This window comes from Synchiropus splendidus, chromosome 14 (assembly GCF_027744825.2).
Source record: "Synchiropus splendidus isolate RoL2022-P1 chromosome 14, RoL_Sspl_1.0, whole genome shotgun sequence".
Taxonomy (NCBI): Eukaryota; Metazoa; Chordata; class Actinopteri; order Syngnathiformes; family Callionymidae; genus Synchiropus; species Synchiropus splendidus.
Genome location: NC_071347.1, coordinates 19,493,289 through 19,514,672, shown reverse-complemented (window position 1 = coordinate 19,514,672; position 21,384 = coordinate 19,493,289). Strand labels below are relative to the sequence as shown.

General features: G+C 46.5%; 4 protein-coding genes across 6 annotated transcripts in view; 2 read left to right on the top strand and 2 right to left on the bottom strand.

The window, feature by feature from the left end:
* The first annotated feature begins 241 nt into the window (after positions 1 to 241).
* Positions 242 to 3,305, top strand: dnaja (DnaJ heat shock protein family (Hsp40) member A). Its single transcript, XM_053886707.1, has 8 exons — positions 242 to 382; positions 567 to 706; positions 1,319 to 1,493; positions 1,906 to 2,010; positions 2,079 to 2,306; positions 2,363 to 2,593; positions 2,662 to 2,762; positions 2,868 to 3,305. Exons 2-8 carry the CDS (start codon positions 575 to 577, stop codon positions 3,081 to 3,083), a joined length of 1,188 nt encoding a protein of 395 aa, XP_053742682.1. The 5' UTR covers positions 242 to 382; positions 567 to 574; the 3' UTR covers positions 3,084 to 3,305.
* rps27l (ribosomal protein S27 like) lies at positions 3,289 to 4,885 on the bottom strand. The gene is made up of 4 exons (XM_053886709.1): positions 4,778 to 4,885; positions 3,674 to 3,782; positions 3,495 to 3,605; positions 3,289 to 3,433 (listed from the first exon to the last, which is right to left on the bottom strand). Exons 1-4 carry the CDS (start codon positions 4,781 to 4,783, stop codon positions 3,405 to 3,407), a joined length of 255 nt encoding a protein of 84 aa, XP_053742684.1. The 5' UTR covers positions 4,784 to 4,885; the 3' UTR covers positions 3,289 to 3,404.
* Positions 4,744 to 10,333, top strand: LOC128771335 (ras-related protein Rab-8B-like). Its single transcript, XM_053886708.1, has 9 exons — positions 4,744 to 4,864; positions 6,448 to 6,798; positions 7,431 to 7,491; positions 7,563 to 7,623; positions 7,692 to 7,769; positions 8,978 to 9,067; positions 9,214 to 9,279; positions 9,347 to 9,397; positions 9,466 to 10,333. The coding sequence occupies exons 2-9, from the start codon at positions 6,675 to 6,677 to the stop codon at positions 9,556 to 9,558; spliced, it is 624 nt and encodes a 207-aa protein (XP_053742683.1). The 5' UTR covers positions 4,744 to 4,864; positions 6,448 to 6,674; the 3' UTR covers positions 9,559 to 10,333.
* The window catches only part of LOC128771333 (transient receptor potential cation channel subfamily M member 1), a 24,881-nt gene continuing 13,400 nt past the window's right edge, over positions 9,904 to 21,384 (bottom strand). The window contains exons 8-27 of one of the 3 annotated variants that reach the window (XM_053886705.1): positions 20,597 to 20,720; positions 17,723 to 17,795; positions 17,551 to 17,651; positions 17,023 to 17,199; positions 16,488 to 16,622; positions 16,372 to 16,422; positions 16,169 to 16,309; positions 16,059 to 16,088; positions 15,708 to 16,000; positions 15,409 to 15,637; positions 14,358 to 14,516; positions 14,180 to 14,308; positions 13,979 to 14,107; positions 13,660 to 13,911; positions 13,405 to 13,597; positions 12,542 to 12,562; positions 12,324 to 12,468; positions 12,056 to 12,261; positions 11,852 to 11,984; positions 9,904 to 11,793 (exon numbers count right to left, since the gene is read on the bottom strand). In XM_053886705.1, coding sequence (XP_053742680.1) covers positions 10,545 to 11,793; positions 11,852 to 11,984; positions 12,056 to 12,261; positions 12,324 to 12,468; positions 12,542 to 12,562; positions 13,405 to 13,597; positions 13,660 to 13,911; positions 13,979 to 14,107; positions 14,180 to 14,308; positions 14,358 to 14,516; positions 15,409 to 15,637; positions 15,708 to 16,000; positions 16,059 to 16,088; positions 16,169 to 16,309; positions 16,372 to 16,422; positions 16,488 to 16,622; positions 17,023 to 17,199; positions 17,551 to 17,651; positions 17,723 to 17,795; positions 20,597 to 20,720 — 3,970 coding nt within the window. In that variant the 3' untranslated portion in view covers positions 9,904 to 10,544. The remainder of the gene's footprint in view (positions 11,794 to 11,851; positions 11,985 to 12,055; positions 12,262 to 12,323; positions 12,469 to 12,541; positions 12,563 to 13,404; positions 13,598 to 13,659; positions 13,912 to 13,978; positions 14,108 to 14,179; positions 14,309 to 14,357; positions 14,517 to 15,408; positions 15,638 to 15,707; positions 16,001 to 16,058; positions 16,089 to 16,168; positions 16,310 to 16,371; positions 16,423 to 16,487; positions 16,623 to 17,022; positions 17,200 to 17,550; positions 17,652 to 17,722; positions 17,796 to 20,596; positions 20,721 to 21,384) is intronic. The other 2 variants (XM_053886703.1, XM_053886704.1) reach the window with 2 other exon arrangements.

Sequence of the window (21,384 nt, the reverse complement as noted above, 5' to 3'; positions counted from 1 at the left end):
AATGTGTTTGACGTCTGACGGTTTTGCAATGAATAAAAATGACTTTATTTGCAATTTTATTTTTGCTAAAATAATGAATATTTTGCTCAGACGACGTCGATGAGTAAGTAAATTCATGTAAAACCAGAAAGAAATGATAGGCGCTTCATTTTAAAATTTTAATAAAATCACTATTTTTAACATTACATTGATACTGTGAAAGCAGTTCCGGCTCCCTGGAACGTTCGAGATCTCGTTACGTCACATCCGCTTGGTCTGCCGGTCTCTCCAGAAAGTTCTCCACCACCAGCTGCTATATAAGAAACCGAAGGTGTTTCGCGAGCTAGTCTGGTGAGAAACCATCGCTGGAGTCAAGTCTCATCCATAAACAGGAACTGTTCAAGTAAGTAAATGTACAACGTCTTAACGCGTTTGTGGTGTGTAAGCGAGAGTAGCCACATGCTTATTATCACAGTGTAACACGTGTATTCGACTCGCTTCGCCACCAACAGAAGCAGTTCTGCTCGACTGTAGACGATGTTTTGGTGAATGTCCACCAACTTATGCTGTTTTTTTTTCGTGTTGAGATTTCACCATGGTTCATGAAACCGGCTTCTACGACCTGCTGGGCGTGAGCCCCAAATCCTCCCCGGACGAGATCAAGAAAGCGTACAGAAAACTGGCCCTCAAGTATCACCCCGACAAGAATCCCAGCGAAGGAGAACGAGTGAGTGAGCCGGCACGCGGACGGCCAGGTGGGCCGCCCGATATAGACTCGCTCCCAAGGTCTCCGTCTCCCTGGCTGGGATTAACCGACTGGTGATATCTGATACGGGCGATTGAGTAATCGCCCATGACGAAGAGAGGGACATAAATGGCGACGCTCGAGTCGTGTTTTAGTTTGCTCGACAACACGGTTCTTATCGAATATCTTAACTGCCACAATCATGTAATATAACTTTCAGGTTGTGATAAAATGACTTGTGTACGATATGTTTGCAGATACACTTTGTGTTTTGAGATGAAATTATGGATGAGTTATTTTTAAAATAAGGTTCATTTTGAGGACAAGATAGTAGCATATGTTGATACTGGTGATGCAAGTTGAAACCTCTATTCAATACTAACTTTAAATACTGTAAAAATATTTTAAACATTATTCTGCATGTGTTTAAAGTTAAGACTTGCTCTTGACTAAGAAGCAAAACGAGCAAACTTTATGTCCTCGGATTAATTTGTGATGATGCTGTTGCTCCAAATATTTCTCACATTGCTGCTGACAACAAATTGAACATCAACAAATGCCGACTCTAACATGCAGTGAATTTCATTTCTGCAGTTCAAGCTCATTTCCCAGGCCTACGAGGTGCTATCCGACCCAAAAAAGAGAGACCTGTATGACCAAGGAGGGGAGCAAGCCATCAAAGAAGGCGGGATGGGCGGAGGGTCTTCCCCGATGGACATTTTCAACATGTTTTTTGGTGGCGGCGGCCGCATGCAGAGGGAGAGAAAAGGTGAGTGTTTCGTGACCAACTTTCTCCTCTGACTAGGACGTGAGAATCAGCCCAAAACACCTGAAAACCACAGTAGAAGAACGTTTGTTTTTTGTGTCGTCATGACGACAGCCTCCATTGTTCTCTTGTGTGTTGCACTGAACTGGTCGGGAGCTCATTTCTCAATGCTTTAAAGCAAGACCCTGTTTCCCCTACAAACTGAATCCACGTACATTTTTCTCGACTTTGTATTCATACTCATTGTGGGGAGAATAAAGACAATGTAATCTATAATCCTGTCAAACACCATAGGGCACTTCATCAACACAAAGCTTCACATATAAGCTGCCATCCCAACTGGTCAATACCTAATCTATGAAAGAGAAAGGCTCCTAAAGTGTTGGGTTAAGTCTTTCACTCTGATACTTTCCAGGAAAGAATCTAGTTCACCAGCTCAGTGTCACTCTGGAGGAGATGTACAACGGCGCCACTAGGAAACTTGCCCTTCAGAAGAACATGGTCTGTGAGAAGTGTGAAGGTGAGTTTTATTGAAGCCTTGCGCTCATTTGGTCCAAAGGTTTATTAAAAAACATGGTCTGTCGTCAGGTTACGGAGGCAAGAAAGGCACCTTGGAGAAGTGTTCCACGTGCAAGGGCCGAGGGGTGCAGATCCGTGTGCAGCAGCTGGGACCCGGCATGATCCAACAGATCCAGAGCATGTGCTCAGACTGCCAGGGTCAGGGCGAGTCCTTCAGCGCCAAGGACCGCTGCAAAACCTGCAACGGACACAAGGTGGAGCGCAAGAAGAAGATTCTGGAGGTTCACATCGACAAAGGTGATTCTCGGTGGCGGCACCGTGTGCTCATGCCGAACTAACAAGCTGTCATGCAGGGATGAAAGACGGCCAGAGAATCACCTTCCACGGCGAGGGAGACCAGGAGCCAGGGCTGGAGCCCGGGGACGTCATCATCGTGCTGGATTCCAAGGACCACCCTGTTTACCAGCGGCGTGACGACAATTTGATGATGAAGATGGAGATCAAGCTGGTGGAGGCCCTGTGTGGTCTGAAGAAGACCATCCAGACGCTGGACAACAGGACACTGGTCATCACCGCACAGCCAGGTAGAGGGTCGGACAGCTGCGTCCGCAGTCACCATTCTGCTCTTCACTCCTCTGTGTCGTCCTTACAGGTGAGGTCATCAAGCCCAACGACATCAAGTGTGTCCAGAACGAGGGAATGCCCATTTACAGGAACCCCTACGAGAAGGGTCAACTTCTCATCCAGTTCCAGGCAAGTCGAACGCGTTTCCCTGCAACATGACAAACTTTCACTGCCTAATTCCATGGAGGAGCTTTTGGTTGTTCCTGTAAATGAGAGCTGTGATGTTTCCTGCAGGTGGCATTCCCAGAAAAACACTGGCTCCCCGAACATCTCATGTACCAGCTGGAACGACTGCTTCCCACCAGGGAAGACGTGATGGTCACCGACGACGCGGAAGAGGTGGATCTGTGCGAGGTGGAACCGTGGTCCGAGCAGCGCAGCTACAGCAGAGAGGCGTACGATGAGGACGAGGAGGGTCCCAGGACGGGCGTGCAGTGTCAGACGCAGTGATCCGAGCCTCCCGCTGTCGTCCGACCCTGGTGCTGCTCTGGTGCGTGTGTGTATGTGGTGATGACGGAGAATCTTGTTCACCGTTTCTAAACTTTTGTCCGTTTCTACTTCTATTTATAATCCACTTGTTTCCTAAAACTGTAAAGGACCATTCGTATGCTTTCTGTGAAGGTGACGAGTCGTGACAGGTGCCTATTTTTAAATAAAAATGCAACACTTCCACACCTGCTTTTATTTTTTTTTATTTTCCTCACTGATAAAAATTAGCTTAGAAAACTGCTGAATGCAAAGACCTTCAGGGCTGTGATGTTGGAATGAAGTTCAGTGTTGCTTCCTCCGAAAGGAGCAGCCTGTAGAGGGAAAGGACACGGGTTTGACTGGAACTTCCGCGCTCAGACAGGTCAGCGTTACCTTCCGTCAGTCTGGCTTTTCCTCCCTTCGGCTGACACAACACGGTCGAGCACCCCACGCACAGAACCACCGACTGGGCGTGACTGAACACCGTGGTGATCTTGTAGCAGCCTGTCAAGAAATAAGCACAAACATTAAGACCAACAAGTCACAAACCCAGCTCCAGCGAAACTCACTACCTGGGCACTTCACGTCCATGAAGTAGGAGTTGGGACTCTGGACGAGTCTCTTCTTTTTGTGCAGCCTTCTCTCATGGTTGACGGGAGGGTGGAGGAAGTCCCGGGCTAACTAGGAGTGGAGCGCAAGCTTACACTACTGGCACTGGATAGGACCTCACGTATAATCCGTGTGATAGGAAATGGACCACATTTCAGAAGTTTCGAGGAGGGAAAAAGTGAAATAATTCAAGAAGCATTTAGAGAATTAAAATACATTTTATATTAATCTACTGACATATGTCTTCAATTCAAATGCAAAAAAAGAGCATTTTCATAGAAAAATCACTGAAGATTATGACGAGTGTGAAGGTGACAACATTAAACTCCCCATACTCTGAGAGATTAAATAGTACAATACGAATTATACAGTAATGAGAGAAAAGTATTACAGCAAAACAGGAAGTCAAAACACTGGTGATATCAAAATAAGAGTACCTGCAAACGGTTGTTTACGTTTATGAACTTTATCCAATCCAATCCAATATGTTAAGAAATTAACTAAAATTTGGAGAAACTTAAGGCAATGGATACGCAACGTCGTCTTGCTACAAAAAAAAAGAAAAAACACGAATTAAAAAAAATATATATATATGTAAATGTTTAATAGGAATTTTTAAAACAGAAAATGCAAGTATAATTACAAACCAGGAGTTGGAAAAAAATTAAATTTAACTGTTTTGCAAAAATATATGAAATAGAATTATGTATGACGTATTGTTGCCACTTCAGCTCCGAAGTCCATTTAAGATAATAGATTTACAGTATGCGACAGTTCATGTAAAAACACGCTTTGATAGCGAACACGGCACGGATCGAAGAAGTTTGGACTTCAAATGCTGACGTTTCAAATGCTAAGTTTCTTCCAGCACATAGACGGCGCCGACGCTGGAGCAGCATTAGCTTGTTGAGCGCTACAATGCTACGTCAACAGCGTGTGTAGCACTAAGTGACAAGCCTGACGTCCCCGCTTTTCGTGTGACAACAACACTGCAATGTGTACGTCATAAATAAGTAACACCAGTACGGTGAAACTGAACCATCACGCGACTGAAACGAGTCACTTACGGGCATTTCTTCTTCGTCTTGAAGCGAGTGTTTAGACGGGGACGGACGAGCAACTCGAGGAGGCTCGGTGGAGGAGCGTCTGAAATTGTATGTTTTGTTTGGCTCTTTTACAAGTTACTAGCAAGATGTTTATTATTATTATTATTATTATTATTATTATTATTATTATTATTATTATTATTATTATTATTATTATATTTAAAAATGCGTATTACATTTTTAATAAGTGAATGCAGGCAAGTATGAAGAAACAAAAGCAAAAATATTTTGATTCCAGTTTTTGGCAACTCAATGTTTATAATTAAAAGTCTTAATAAACAGGATTAGAGCCAATGACTATTATAACTGGCCCCACACATCAGTGAGGATCCCACCAACTAGGAAAGTGATTTAATAATAATAATAGTAATATTAAATAAAAACAACCAGTAACTCATCAATAAACCACAAACAACAAGGACCGATCATAATCATCAGAATCAGAAAACTTTATTAATCTCAAGGGAAATTGTGTTCGTAACATGCTCTGTACACAACATATCATCGTAAATTATAAAGAAATAATATTAGAAAGTGCAAAAAAGCGATACAAAAGAGCTTAGAAAATGCAGTTCAAGAGTTCAGGTTTTTTTTTTTTTTTTTTTTTTAAGCGAAAGTACAATATTATCATGTTTAAACAAGATGTATTAAACCTCCAATGAAATGTAATTCCAGGAATCAATCAATAAATTTCTACAATACAATAAGGAGAAATTGTCAAAGATAAAAACGTTCATTACAAATATATTGGATGAGGACAATGAGCGCTCATTTATAGTACAGTGGTACCTCGGTTCTCGACCACAATCTGTTCCAGACGGCCGTTTGAGAAGCGGTTTGTTCGAAATCTGAATGGATTTTTCCCATTACAATGAATGGAAAAAGAACTAATGCGTTCCAAGCCTTAAAATAGTCTTTTGTAGGAGTGAATGTAGAGTGTCTGCTGCAGGTGGCTGTTCCTCTATGTGTGTGGCTGCTGCATGTGGGAGGGGTTGCCGAGTGAGTGAGGTCTCTCCAGAAGGGAAGAGGTGCCCGGTGCGTGTCCAGCTCTGAATGTGCGCTTCTGTGCAGTTTGGCTGTGACAAAGTCATAAACCAAGTCACGCTCTGTCCCAGACTGGCCTCATCCCTGTCCCAGCTCCAGCCCACAACAGGACATCAAACCCTGGAGTGAGCGCTCCAGCACCTCCCCTGTGACACTCTACCACGGTCCAGTGCGGAGACAGGAAAGGTTTTACCACTCAATATGAAGAAAAAACAGGGGCACTTCTGCAGACAGAGGCTGCGTTATACACAATAACAAAGCACGTGGTGGGTCAGCTGATCGGTCCACGCATCGGTCCGGCTTTTTTCGGGGGCGTTCAAGTTCTGAATTTTCGTTCAAAATCCGAAGCAAAAAAATCTCGGATATTTTTGTTCAAACTCCGATTTGTTCGAATTCCAGGATGTTCGAAAACCGAGGCGCCACTGTATTTGACAATTTACAGTACGTGACGCCCTTGTTGTTTGTGGTTTATTTATTTGTTACCTCTATTATTATTGTTTATTTTTATTCATATTTATTTTACTGTATACATATTTATTACTTATTTTTGTTTTATTATTTTATTGTTATTATGTTTTGTTCAATAGCAATAAAGCAGACTGCTTTGACCGGAGCGCGTTTCCTTTTCAAACTACACCGACCATGATGCAAAGCCGGCGATGACGTCACACACACGTGAGCTTGCGCCGGTCTGCCGCTCCTGCTGTGGGGAAGAGAGAGAGAGAAAGAGAGACAGACAGCTGAGGAGCGGAAGACGGGGTCCCGGCGCGACTCGGCCTTCATCGTCGTCGTGACACAGTCGTGGGTGTTTCCAATGGCTAAAACGTACGATTACCTGTTCAAGCTGTTGCTGATCGGAGACAGCGGCGTGGGCAAGACATGTCTGCTGTTCAGGTTCAGCGAGGACTCCTTCAACACCACCTTCATATCCACCATCGGTGAGACGCGGATCATCTGTCATTGCGATTCACGTCCTCATCCGTGGGGACTCGCGTTAGTCACAGCGCAGGCGTGCGCGCGTGATCGTGTAGCGAGGCGGTAATTACCGCAGACAAAAGAGGCGCTGTCCTCCACCGCACACAGGTGAGGTGAGGTGGAACCACATCCCCCCTGCCAGTATGTAGATAGGTTATTCCAGGGTGGGATGCTGGAGTCCACCTGAGGTGAGAGGCGGGGACACCCTGGACAGCTCTCTGGACTCGTGCAGACAGACAACCGCTCACACCTGAGGCTTGACTTTCTTTCCCCTGATGCTCAAGCCTGATCTGTGAAGTGAAAGTGAAATTACGAAATTCGGAAAGTACCGTTGTCTTTTTAGTTTCACTCTATTGTTTTAGTCGGTATATTGTCATCGTTTTCATCCCAATATTTTCTTTTTTTTTCTGACGATATTTATCTTAAAATGCTTCTTTTCATATACATTTTTTCCTCATGATTCAATGTTCTGCTTAAATTTATTTATGTACTGTGTGTATATACTTTTTATCTTGACATTTCTTTGGTGTATTAGAAGATGGAGATGAATCCAACAAAAATATGTCTCTCTGATCAGTGTTCTCCTCCCATTTAGGAATCGACTTCAAAATCCGGACGATAGAGCTGGATGGGAAACGGGTCAAGCTCCAGATCTGGTGAGTGATAGCGCAACATTTGTCCGTCCCGCTGACAGGCTGGTGTGTTCACGCCGCGTGTGTCCTCTCAGGGACACGGCGGGTCAGGAGAGGTTCCGCACCATCACCACGGCCTACTACAGAGGAGCCATGGTGAGCCTCCCTCAGCCCTCCATCTCCCGCTTTGTGTCCGGAACATGAGGTTCTTTTGATCTTCTCAGGGGATCATGCTGGTGTACGACATCTGCAACGAGAAGTCGTTTGAGAACATCAAGAACTGGATCAGGAACATCGAAGAGGTGAGGCCAACTCCTCTGTTGCTCGTGGGACGTCGTCCTCCCAGCTGGACGTATTTAAGGAGAAGATGGCGGCCATCTTCTTCCTCAGTCTTGAATCTGGTTCGCTAAGCTAAATGCTAGGCTCACGCTTAAACTGAGGGATTTTCTTCCAAAGATCCCGACCGCGACGTTGTTAATATCGCATGATCATTTCTTTGACATCACCACAGTAACACTGCTGACCCAAGCTAAAGTAGCGTTCACAGAAATCCTGTTAACGTTCAGCGCCTGCATGGTCTTCGGCTTTGGGAGGAAATTGGAGGGTAAGCAGAACTCACATAAAGGTTTTCAGAAGCCAAAACAAACCAGCATTGTTAGAATATCCAATGGTTTTTTTGAATGTAGCCATTGGCGCCAAACTCTTGAGGCTAAACTGCTGTTAGCTGCAGCTAGCCACCTCTTGCTCTTTTGGCGACACCTGCAGGCGCACTTGGACCTCGGAAGTGGGAGGTAAGAGCTGGGCATTCCATAAGATGGCGACATCTGTGAAAGCTAGTTTCACGCGAGTCTTGTGCATTTTTTTAATAATTAATTCATAGAATGCTCTTTTAGCATATTCCTATTCTACTTCCTGTTTACATTCGGGGCAGCCATCTTGGTTTGTGGCGACAATCCTCCGACCTTCCGACTTGGAAATCCGGCATCGGGTGTCCTCACTGGGATTTTCCCAGTTCACAACACAAGTGGAACGCACCCTTCTTCACAGTCATGAACTCGTGTTAAAATAGAAAGATGCTGACTGAGCACTGACTATGGCTCCAGCAGTAAGACATAAGTTCCACTTGTCCTTTCTGCTGACTTGTTGTTCCATCCCTGACCCTGAGTCACGGTGCTCACGGGTGAGAGTTAGTCACGACATTTAGCCACTGAACTCCCCACTGCATTAGTCACTCGCACCAGCTTCTCCCCTCCAGTCGCGTAATTCCATTTCATTCCTGTAGATGCTCGTCTGGTTGAGGTCAAAGGTCACGTCTATAAAAAGCATCCTAAAAATCTCAGCTTCAGAAGAGTCGGCTGCGTTCCAGGCGCAGCAGTTTCAGAAGCACCGCTCTTCATAAATAATTCAGGCAGGAAGTATCGACGCTGCTGTCGGGTTTCACTTCCCCCTGCTGCTCCGCCACCTTCAGCCCGATTCAGCGTTTCCTCTCTTTGTGCCGATCTGTTCCCAGCACGCCTCGTCCGACGTGGAGAAGATGATCCTGGGCAACAAATGCGACATGACTGACAGGAGGCAGGTGTCCAAAGACAGGGGGGAGAAAGTGAGTGCGTCACCACAAAACAACCTGAATATATACACATATATATGTATACTTCATATGCAATTGTAGACAGTGTTTATCAAGGGTATTGCTTAGGGATTTGAACCCTCAACCTCAAAGTTTGAGATTCAGTTTCTTTGTCTCAGCTGGCGATCGATTACGGAGTCAAGTTCCTAGAAACCAGTGCGAAGTCCAGTTTAAACGTTGAAGAGGTAAGCGACTTTGATCTTCTCCGCCCGCAACACGTGACCTTCACCGCCCTCTCTGCTGGTGTCGCAGGCTTTTTACACCATGGGACGAGACATATTGCATAATCTGAACTCAAAGACCGTGAGTAGACGCTAAAAATACCCGGTTTTAATAAGCGCCGCCGACTGAAGTGTGGCTCTCTCCTGCAGGCCGACAACGCCGCCGGCGCGTCCGGGAAACCTGTGAAGCTGTCGGATAAGAAGTCGAAGAAAATCAAGATCTTCAAGTGCTCGCTCATCTAGGCGACACGTTCGCTCCACGGGGTTCCCGGTTCGATTCCCGCGGCCGCCTGGCTCAAGCTCGAGGAGCCGGCAGAAGCTAGCTAGCGGTTTGAAGCGTCCTTATCTGCTGCTAGCAGCGGAGCCGTGAAGAATGAGGCCTCAGTTTCTGCTGAGTCAGAAGACTTTCATCAGAGGAGGCCTTGGTGACGCCTCTGTTTTATCCTCAAACCCTTGTAGTCCAGGACGATGTAGCATCATTTTATACGACTAGTGTTCTCTTTCTACTGCAGTCCAGCCGTGACGTTGATTGTACTTACATGTATCTCGGTGTTATTATCACTCGTGTGCCAAGATGGAGGAGGGAAAAAAAAGGCGAAATCTTTCTGTATGTTTTATTTCATCTTTTCAGTGTTGTCGGACCCGGAGGGGGGGAGCGATGTTAGTGGGTGTTTGCATGTATGCAGTAGGTGTGTGATGAAGCACAGTGTTTACAGAGAAGTGTTTTTCTTTTTTTTTTGTCTTCGCACATTGAAATGTTTGATTTGCACTATCGGCAGCTTTTTTTTTGTCACGTGAAAAGCTTTTTTGAGAAGCTGTGATGTGAATGATTGTCCATGTGAGCTACTGTATGTTGCACTGAGGAGCAGTAAAGGATCACAGAAGAGCCGTGTGGGGGATTTTTCTTCCACTGCAGAGTCAGTTTTATCAGGTCGCGGGGGCAGCACAGTTTACAAGCTTCTTCTGAAACCTCCTCCAGCTGTTGTAGGAAAATAATGACCGGGGTTCTCCTGAGCAGCCTCAACTGGCTTTTCTGGTTCTACTTTGAGTCTCTCATGGATGACTGAGCTCCTCAGCTTAACTCTGAGGTAGAGTCCAGCCACCTTTCGTTGTGACCACAGCTGAGAGACGGAACTTAGTTCAGCTGTTAAATGGAGAGCGATGTCTTTTGGCTCAGCTCTTTCTTCACCACCTCCTCATGACTGAAGACATTGTATCTTCCCAGCCGTTCATTTGTTTCCTTCGTCCTCTGACTTCTCCGCTCCCGGCTTCCCCTCCTCGCCTGCCACCCGTCTGACTCCAGCAGGACATCGCTCACAACTGGAAGCTCTGGCCTCCTTCCTGACCACTAAGCTCTTGGCTTTCCGGTCGCTGCTGTTCCAGCTTCTTGACCGGTAGCGGCTGTCGTCCACAGTCAGGTAATCGGTGGAGTCGGACATGTTCCTCTTCACCTTCACTTTGCTTGGTTCTTCGGTCACAGTCAGGGATTCAGGACGTGCCTGGATCTCCACAGCCTCGGACGGTGCTGGAGTTCTGACCGTTGAGACCTTCGGCAGGTGGCCCAGGGCGCTGGGGTGAACCTTGTACTCCAGGTTTTCAGGCCATTGATTTGGCGCTGCATTCATCTGCTCCACAGGAGTCCTGTAACCCACTGGGCTCTGCTCCTCCACTGGGCTGTAGATGATGCTGCTCATGGCCCTCTTCCTCGTGAGGGGAGACGCCGGGGGCTCAGTAGGAACATATCTCAAAGACTTAGTCCTCTTTGGAGAACATGATTGGCCGAGTGGAAGCTGCGCAGTTTGGCTGGGCTCTGGTTCATCAGGTGGGCTGATGATGATGGTGCTCATGGACCTTCTCTTGGATAAAGGAGATTTGGTTTGGTCTTCACCTGGGTAATGTTTGAGGGATTTAGTCCTTTTAGGAGGAGAAGAAGGTCTGAGTCTGTTGTGGTCCATGAGTCGGTCCAGCAGAGCCGTGCTGCCCTGGTTCTCCTTGTGGCTGAGCGTGTCCTGGCTGGATGTGGTGGACTCGGGCTTGGCTTCGCATGGAGATATCAGGATGTCGACACAGGATCCGCGTCTGGATCTGAGGAGAGCAGGCGCGTCCAAGTTCAGACCTCCCTCTGCGCTGGACGCCTGGCGGAGACTGCGCTGCCTCTCCAGGCCGGACCGTGCTGTCTCCTCCTGCCTGGTGGCGAACTCCTCCATGTCCATGTGGAAGCGGTAGAGACTGTAACCGTCGGCGCTGTTGATGCTGCCCTGGCGGAGCAGCGAGGACGGGTCGCACACCGAGGAGTTCCTGGAGTGAGTCCGGGTGAGTTCCGACTTGTCCACGCCAGCCAGTTTCTCCAGGGCGGCGGCCATGCGCCCGTGGATCTCCTCCAGCTGGGCCAGGCGCAGGTCCACGGTCTGCAGTGAGGCTTTCATGGTGTTCTCTCGCTCGTTCACCTCCTCCAGACGCATCGACATGTTCTCCACCCTGAAGAAGGAAGATCAAGATCACATCAACTTCTGAGCTTCTGAGCTTCTTTTCTCACCTCTCCGAGGTCACTTTGATGCGTTCGTCGCTCGACGACTGCTGCTCGTCCTCCTTCTCTCTGAAGTACTCCTCCACACACTGCTCTTCAAACTCATAGAGGTTCTTCAGCTCCTCAGGGTTCAGCCGCAGCTCTGGAAGAAGCGAGGAGGAGATGTGGAGCGACAAGCTAAGAAGATGAGCGTCTGGAGCAGCCGGGACTCACTGAGGCCTCGGTCCTTCTCGTCCAGCTCCCCCTCCTGTCTCTTCCTGGCGCACTTGCGGAACAGCCGGTTGAAGAGGATGTAGAGGTGGCTGAAGATGATGAGCGGCGGAGGCAGGATGGGGCGGTCGTGGAAGGTCATGATGAGCTGGTACCGCTGGAACTTCCACACCTGGTTGGAGATGGACTTGACCTCAAAGAACGTGTTGCTGCACAGAGAGCGAGCGATCAGGTGAGCAGAAGACGCGTCAAATGAGAAGCTGATATTCACTTGAAGACGGCGATGAGCAGGTTGACCAGGAGGATGTTGGCCACCAGCAGGTAGCAGGCCATGATGGCCGGGGTGAGCCAGGCTCCAGGGATGCAGGGGGGAAGCTTCTTCCCGTCCTCGTCGTATAAGTGCTCACCACACGGGGCTGCAGCAGAAGGACGCCATGTTTAAACACGCCTGCGGAGCTCAGTCGTCCGCAGTCACAACTTCATACTCACGGTTGATTTCCATCGCGTAAACTTTCATGAGAGGCAGACGGAGAGTTAAAAAACAATAGAGAGATGATGAACGCAAAACATTAAAGACACAACACAATATGTTTGCCTCAAAATACTAAGAAAATGAGAATATATTTTCCTTTTTTAACCATTATAATTTAACTCTCACCAATGTACAACAGTATTTTTTCAACTTTCTGATCGGTCACTGGTCTCAACCGTACCGAAATACTTGAACTGTTTTCACCGCCACCTGTTGCCTCCCTCTCTTTCACACACGTGCATTCATCTGATACTGTATCAATATATCAATATATTTCAGAATGGATTATTGACACCTGATCATTGCGTTACGTGACGACAAACAATGGCGAATAGGTGAAATTTATCTGGAAACAAAGCGTGAACCTCACGTTTGACTGACATATTTACCAATTTCTACATGAGGAGAATCTGTTTGATGAAGCGGACACAGACCAGATATTCTCCTCATACACCACTGTATTTAACACTTTCAAATAGCTTTTTTAATGGGTTTTATTTCCATTTTTTTTAGGCTCTTGAGCTTTTGTTTTCCTGCTTGTTGAAGGTTTTTTGTTGTTACTGACAACCATAATGGAGACCTAGGAATCATGAATTTCATCTGTAAATATATTTTATGGTTGTTTTTCTTTTGCTATTTTCAGTGTAAAGCGCGCGCTAAATGAGTATTTTGCCTTAAAATGATTCACATCGACAACCCTCATTTGGCGCATCGTTTCAACACAACCACCACTAGAGGGAGCTACAGCACCGCAGCTCAGCCTCGTAAGCAGACGTCACAGTAAATTGAATACACAGTTAAACGCTCAACAGAACCTTACTATGAATTCTAGTCTTACGGTCTATCGAGTCCGCAAAAACCTCCCCATAGATCATCCAGTAGGGCATATAGAAAATGTTCCTGGCCAGACGCCACGTGGGCTCCTCGTCCGGGTGGAGGATGGCCTGCCGAGCCACCCCGAAGCTCATGAGCACCACCAGCATGATGACCACGAAGTACATCATGTCGATCATCTGTGAGGCAGAGGAGGAGAAGCTCAGCGCCCAGCTTCCACCAGAGACGCCGCCGCTCATACCATCTTCCCGATCATCATCACGTAGGGGCCCAGGTACTTGTTGACCCCGAAGATATCCAGGACCCGGATGTACCAGAAGATGATGTCTATGCAGTAGATGACTCTGCCGTAGCCCATGTAGGGCTCATGCTGCAGTCGGAGCATGAGCCCGAGGAGAAAGGTGGAGATGGCCACCAGGTCTGTGATGTTCCAGTACTCCTCCATCCACACGCTGATCTTCTGCTTCAGCTTCCCTGGCTCCGACATGAGGATCTGCACAGCAGCTTGGATCAGCGCCGCTCACATCCCACCGGTCCGCCTCGTGCGCTGGTGCCGGTACCTGTCTGGCTTTCTCTGTCCCAAGAGTCAGGATGTAGGCGATCACGGTCCACTCCTGTATGGAAGGCCACCGCTCCATCTTCACCAGGATAATGTAGTTGTACAGCATCAGATACCCGAGGTAGGAAATCTGCACACACAAACTGACCTGTAACACGTGCGTAGTCGTTTTTCAAGGCCGGATTTAAAGTGAAAATGTTACAGTGTTGAACCAGAACTTGGTGAAGGGCGCGTCATAAAACTCAAACAGTCTTTTGCCGATTGGGATTTTGCGAACATTCGCGTTGCCTTCCTCTTCATCCCCCTTTCGAGACGTCGCATCGTTGGCGTCCTGGAACAGATCGGTGCACTGATTCATATATGGCTCCCACAAATGGAACCCGGGGAGTGAAAAAATGAAACTGAACCCTGCTGGATTTGTTGTCATCCTCTTTGTCTTTTCCTTCTTCTTTAGCCGCTGAGGCGTTGTAGCTCGCGTCGTCCCCCACACGGAAGTCCAGGAGCAAGATCAAAGGCGGGAAGATGATTCCCAGAATAACCTTGAGGAGGATGAGAATAGGTTGAAACTAGGGATGTCACCGATATATGGAACTCATTTTAGACAACAAGATAACTATGGTTATGAAATGAAGATATTACCGTAACTACCGGACTATAGAGTGGACCAGAATATTAGCCACACCCACTACATTTAAGAAGGAAAATAGATCTTGTTCATCCATAAGCCGCAGCAGTCTATAAGCCATGGTTGCTGTCTGCACCGTAGAAAGGTCAGTGGTGCACCCGGTTTAAAAATGCATGAGGATCACTTCTAAAGTAGTTTGGAAAACGGGCTGCAGCATGGAGACTGACTCATGAAACAAACTGGGCGATGTTCTGAACTGGAATCATCAACTCCTCGCATCTTTTATTGACATTAAAGCGCTCAAAATACGCCCACGTGTCTGAAGTTCCGACACCACAGTTGGTCTCAGCTGCTGCTTCTCGTCTGTGGTCCTCCAAAGCGCATTTTGAGCGCTTTAAGGTAAATAAAAATTTCATTGGTATGATGTGACGAGGCTCAATATTTTGGCGGCATCCATATGTTAGCGACATTGTTGCATAAGCCACAAGGTTCAGACCACGAGAAAAAAGTAGCGGCTTATATAGTCCTGAAATTATGGTAATTGTTGCTTTTGCCAGTACTAAACTAAAACCCGATACCTATATGCTCATCGGCACAATAACGGCGGCCAACCGATATTATCGGACATAACTTGTTGATATCAAGAATATTTCTGGTGAACAATATGAAAACAAAAACATTAACAGTCATTATAATGCTGCAAATATTGTGCATGAACAGAAGCGTCCTGCCCAATATTTACAAAAGATTTCAATCCAAATGGTTGTTCAACAACAACCACGTCAGACTTAGCTTGGGAAACAAACCTTGAGACCCGGGTTCTTGCCGATCCTCAAAGAGCCCATCCACATGTCGGTGAGCAGCATCTGACTGCAGGTGTGGGCGATGAAGTCCCGCTGCTTGGCTGCCACGGCCAGTTTCAGACAGGTGGAGTTGCTCCAGTTGACCAACTCGTACGTGAGGAGCTTCATTGCTACCTGTTCGTCGTGCTTGTAGGACTGATCCAGCAGCTCGTAGGCCAGCTGCCCAAACTCCCTGTGGGGACACGAGTGGGATGTAGCGGATGCAGACAGACAGGCCTCCCCTCGTCTCCCGGAGAACTCACTTGGAGTTGTTCTCCAGGTCTTGCGAGATGTCGTCCACCAGCTCGCTCTCGGAGCACTCGTGGGCCATCGCCCGGAACAGCTTGCAGGCCACCAGAGCTTTGGCCATGGCTTCTTCTCCACGCTGCCAGAGGAAGCGTGCCATCCTCTGGCGCTTCATCAGCACCGCCCAGAGCATCAGCTCGTGGAAGGGGAACTTGAACCGACACACTTCCGGGTCGTCGACATCAATCTCCACCTCTTCCTCCTTCTTCTTCTTCGGCTTCTTCTTTCCTTTTGTTCTGGGCTCGTCGTCCTGAAGCGGGAAGTTGATCAGCGCGGTCGTAATTAACGAAAGCGCCGTCAAATCCTACCTCCATCCCCAGCAGCTTTAGAGCTTTCGGCTGAAAATAGAGAGCAAACGTTGATCAACATCATCCCATCAATCATTCCGGAGTGGCGGCGGAAATTCACTGGAGCGTACCCGCTTTAGTCCATACAAGTTATTGTAGAGGTTTCGAAAAGCCTTCCTGGTGTAATTGCTGCGGTAAGCCCCGCCCATGAGGTACTCCAGCACCAGGCCGATGTCGATCAACGTGATCTGATAGTCAGGTGGAAGGTTACCCTGCCACCACACAAGACACAGTTCAGACCGGAATCTCGCTTGCTGCAGAACAACAGCCAGACCTTCTTGACGTCCCGGACCACGGCGTGCAGGGTGTTGGCCGGGCCCAGTTTCTGAGAGGAGAGAAGACCCGGGTTCAAATTCACCCAAAATGACTGGCTGAGTTTTGTGGTCTGACCGTGTTGTAGAGCTCCTCCAGTCTGGGGATGGTGAGAAAGTGATGGATGTTGACACCGTTCTCCAGAAGCAGCCGGACAAAGTCCACCCGGTCCAGGACCAGCGCGTCCATCATGGCCTGCTCCAGAGAGTTCACCTGCGACAAGATCGCCCATAAAAGAAGGTAGCGACGCGTCACCTCGCCTGTCAAATTCATGTCACGTATGAGGAGACGGTGGTCCCACCCTTCTTCCTCTGGTCCCCATCAGGGCTCAGCACAGCAAGTCACACCTGTCTTGATCAACTTCACTTCGTCTTCATCTCCAACATCCTTGGTTCAGCGCAATCTATCCTCTCCACATGTCCAAACCCTCTGTCCTCCTGACCTTTATCTCCAAACTTGTCCCTCTGATATACTCGCCTCTGATCTTGAAAACCAACCACAGCTTCCCTCATCTCTAATCCACCCTGGCAGCACTCTCCTCTTCACCTCCTCTACCATAATATAGCCAAATATTGACCTCAGTTTCAGGCTGTATTTGGAGATCAAACCTCACCCATCGTATCAACTCCAGCTTCCTTGGATCTGTTTCCTCTGGCGGCTCTGGTTTCGCTTTCCCCTTCCCTTTGCCCTTCTTGCCTCTGGCCTTGTTACGAGGGGCACTGGCTGGACTCCTCTGCTTCTCCTGGGATGTAGCCATCGCGGTCGCCGTGTTAGCGATAGCACCTGCCGGCTAAATGAAAAGGACGCTTTTACCAACTATTGACAAACTAATGGCTTCTTTTATTTTTATGGTTAATACTTGGTCATTAAGGAGCTGTTTAGAGTGAACAGTCGGTGACTCTTCCGGAGCTAAAATTGAATCAGTCTTAACAAGATTCAACCTTACTTACATCGCATACTTTAAAATGATTCATTATTGGCTAATATGCTACAAAAACACATATGAATTAGTAGTTTATTTAGGTGAGAAATGTTCCCTAATAAATGTTACCAATATCACTGTCAACTATATATATAAAAAAAAATCACTAAAAGTAAAACTAAAAAAAAACATGTAAAGAAAACTGATAAAGGTTTTTACTGGTAAGTTGTGGCCATAAACAAAGATATGGTTGCGAGCGATGTCCACTCTGTTCCAGGCCAGAGCCAAACTCAGCTGGTCAGAGGCCGACGCGTTCGTGCCTGGACAGGAAACAAACAGAACCGTATAACAGAAATACGACTGAGACCATGTGACTCTTGTGCTTCCAAACCTTTTAGCAAAGCAGTGAGAATAGCCATCTCAATGTCCTGCTGACCTTCAGAGCCCATTCGGAAGACTGTGATCTGAATGGACGTAAAAAAAAAAGAAAAGAATAAAAAATAGTTTTGAAAAAATAAACAGAACAGTATTCATGAATTTGAAATGCAGTGTCACCAATCCGCTTATATCACTGTATAATTGACTTATTCGTCACATTTATTTACATCCTGGTGTCACAAATTCCAAGTGAATATTAAAATAGTAGACATGTGATCAGTCTGCTCTAGCGCCTCCCTGTGGAGACACCATGTCATGACCACAGATGAGAGACAGACTTTCTTCACCACGACTGATGCCGCACCGATCCATCTGTCGACCTCACCTTCCCTCACTCGTGAACAGGACCCCAAGATACTCGAGGGGGAGGGGTTTATCTCAAACCTGGACAAAGGTTTCAAGACTGGCAACCACTTAGAGGAGTTGGCTAGATGAAGATGCTGTCCACTCTCCAGAGCAGATGGCAGATCTAGCCTGCATCAGCTAGTTCAAGTGGGAGAGGAGGTCGAACACTGGCAAAATACAAGGCTCTGGTGTCTCACGATCAAACCATACTCCACGAGAGTTTGCTAATGGAGCGTCACCGACTAACGCTCGGTGGGAATTGACAGATGACAGAGGCAGAAACAAGTCCCAGTCATCACTTGTAATGTGGACCATTCTCTAACAGTGGCCAACCCATGTTAACAGGTTTGAGAAACACATGAGTAAGTCCTATCATTTACTATCATAATGGCATAGAAGACCAAAAAAAAGACGAATATTCCAATAATACCAGTATTTTGAATATGCGGATTATTGATGACAGATGCTGCAACAACACGCCTCCGCCTCAGCAAAAACAGCACGACACCGAGCTCATCGCAGCAGAACAGTGGAGTTGCAAACACCACACGTCCTTTTGATTCTCCATCCTTCTCAGTGTTTTTCAGCCCTTTTTAAGCCACAACACACTTCGTTCATTAAAAGAAACCCTGAGGTTCACTACCAAAGGTTCCTTGGCCTTTGTTCTTAGTTGAAAGTCTTGGAGAAAATCCCTTTTAATTTGTGCAAAAAAAGCTAAGGACCCTCGGCTACTTTGCCCTGCTATTTGTATAAACATGATGCGGAAAATGTCTCCAGAGAGGGGAGAGCAAATATATCAGGATTTATATAGTTTTAATAACTGTATCAATTTTATCACAATCTCACATGTATTTTTGAGACTGCAAGTTTCTGGTCAGTGTTAGTCCTGAAGGAAACTTAGGCCAAAGAACTTCTAATATTGTAGCTTGGGTAATTATTATTAATAATTATTATTATGTATTAACAATTATTCTCTCTTCACATCTTCGAGCACATTGGTGTGGTTCTGCATTTAGTTTTTAGCCAACAAAGAAGCAAACTTTGATGGTCTAACAGCAACAATAAAGTTTTGAAGTGAGACGTCATGTTAGCCATTAGCTTTGTTAGCTCTGCGGTGCAGTCTTCACGACGACGACGTTCTGTCGTGAAGGTGTGTGGTCAAGTTAGAGGCACATCAGGTTTAAAAACAACTGGAAGTTCCTCATTCGACTGGCGTCTTTACTGTGAGAGTGTGAGGAGAGATGCCGCGACTGATGGACGAGTCAATGTATCAGCATAGATCTGTAGTGTATAGAAAGAATGTGACTGAATCCATGTCATCTCCTCTACGTTCCAATTGTTTGTCCACCTCTATCTCCAGACAAATGAGGTGAAGCTGGATCATTTCCCACCTCACACCTGACAGTCTCCTCACACCGGTTGAGAAAGGCAGGGAGCGGCTGCAGCCCACCACGTGACGGGACTCAGCAGTATCACAAATGAAGTTAGCCGAACACTGAAGGGCATTTTCGCTCTCACTGCTGGCATCTGTGGACAGTTTCCGAAGACAAGCAGAGCATTTTCCTCCGAAGGAACCGCCTTGTTATCGACGTGGAGACGTGAAATCAAATTAGGCTGCTGGGATTGTCCCATGCACAGTCACGCAAATGAGATTAGGCTCGGAGTTTAAATATTTATTGCCGTCTGAGGAGTCGCAGCAGGACTTTGATGGGGCGGGGAAAAAAAAAAAAGTGGCGTTCAAATTCCGCCCCCTGAAAGCCAGCTGTTCACATGAGCAGCACTTAGGCCGGAGGGATTATCCGGGCCAGACAGTGACGCGGCTCCACCTGTAGGTGAGTCGTGGCACTTTAGATTAAGAGCAGGAAATGTGTAGCCGCTTATCACACGACTGTTGCTCGCCAGTGCATCGGGAGGAGAAGAAATCTGCCAGTGGTACGATCTTTGGAAAAGCAGTTTAAGTTGCTGATCCGGGCGTGTTGGAGCTTTAGCCAACTAACATGCACGGAGAGGGCCGCGGCGCGTCGCTGCTGATGTGTCAGCGAGCGGGAGGGAGGTGAACCTGACCATGGATTAGGGAGATGGATGCTCCCGTCCATCTGTGTGGAGCGGGAGCTAAGCAGGTGGTGGTGCTGTGCGCTGATCTTTCCCACCCAAATGTATGGAGATTACAGGGGAGATTACGATCACATCCACAGAAATCCACCGCAAACATTGATATTTATGCTGCGACGTCTAGAAACACGGGCGATAATCTTTAGCGCTTAAAGCAGCAACGTTCATTTACTCGGTCCAAGTCCACACTTGACCCGCGACACAGCCACGGCAAGAAATGACCAACAGGTTGTGGGGATTATGTTTATTCAATATGGTAATGGAAACACAGATTAGAGGATGAATGAGGATGGAGACCCAACGCTGCTCAAGTGTTTATTGAGAGAATGATCAGTGACAAGGAAAACAAGATGGCCGCCACGCTACTCACCAGCTCCCGCTTCTTCATGCACTCCATCACCATCAGCAGGATCTGCTGCGACTGACTCTTGCTGTAGTTAAAGGTCTTCTGGATGGTCACCAGCAGTTGGTCTCGCACGTCGTCGCTCACCAGGCTGGAGGGCATTTCAATGCATGAGCAAAACAAAAATATCACAGCCATCGTACTATTACTATTGCATAAAAAACAAGGCTAATATGTTTGTGGTTGTCAAAATATATTCAAAAATTATTCTATTTTAATTTTAAAAAGTTTGTTTTAGCGATTCCTACAGAGTGTATTCATATATTTACCTCATAGTTTCTCTTTTTTTCTGGAATTCACTCTTAATATTAGATTTACTTTTACATATGCTCAGGTATGTTTGAGCATATGTTAGTTTCACACTTTATCTTTTATTTTATTTCCATTATTAATGAAATATAGCCTGTTTTTTAAATATATATTTTAATAAACATGCCTTCCCTGTGATGCACATAATTTTTTTTTTGCATTTTTTGTTTAAGTTTCTAAAATAACTGGTGAGCCATTGTTGACAGACAAGCTGCTGTTACGCAGCTATATATTTGGGTTTTAAAAGATTTTTTTCATACTTTTTACAGGCATTTTTCTTACAAATAATCTTTATATATTTCCCTGATATTTTCTCTTTTTTTCTGGAATTCACTCTATAAAACAAGATTTATTTTTACATAAAGTATGTTTGATTCACATGCTTCACCTGTGATGCACATAATATATAGCTGTTTTGTAACACATCTTCGCAATTTTTCATTTTT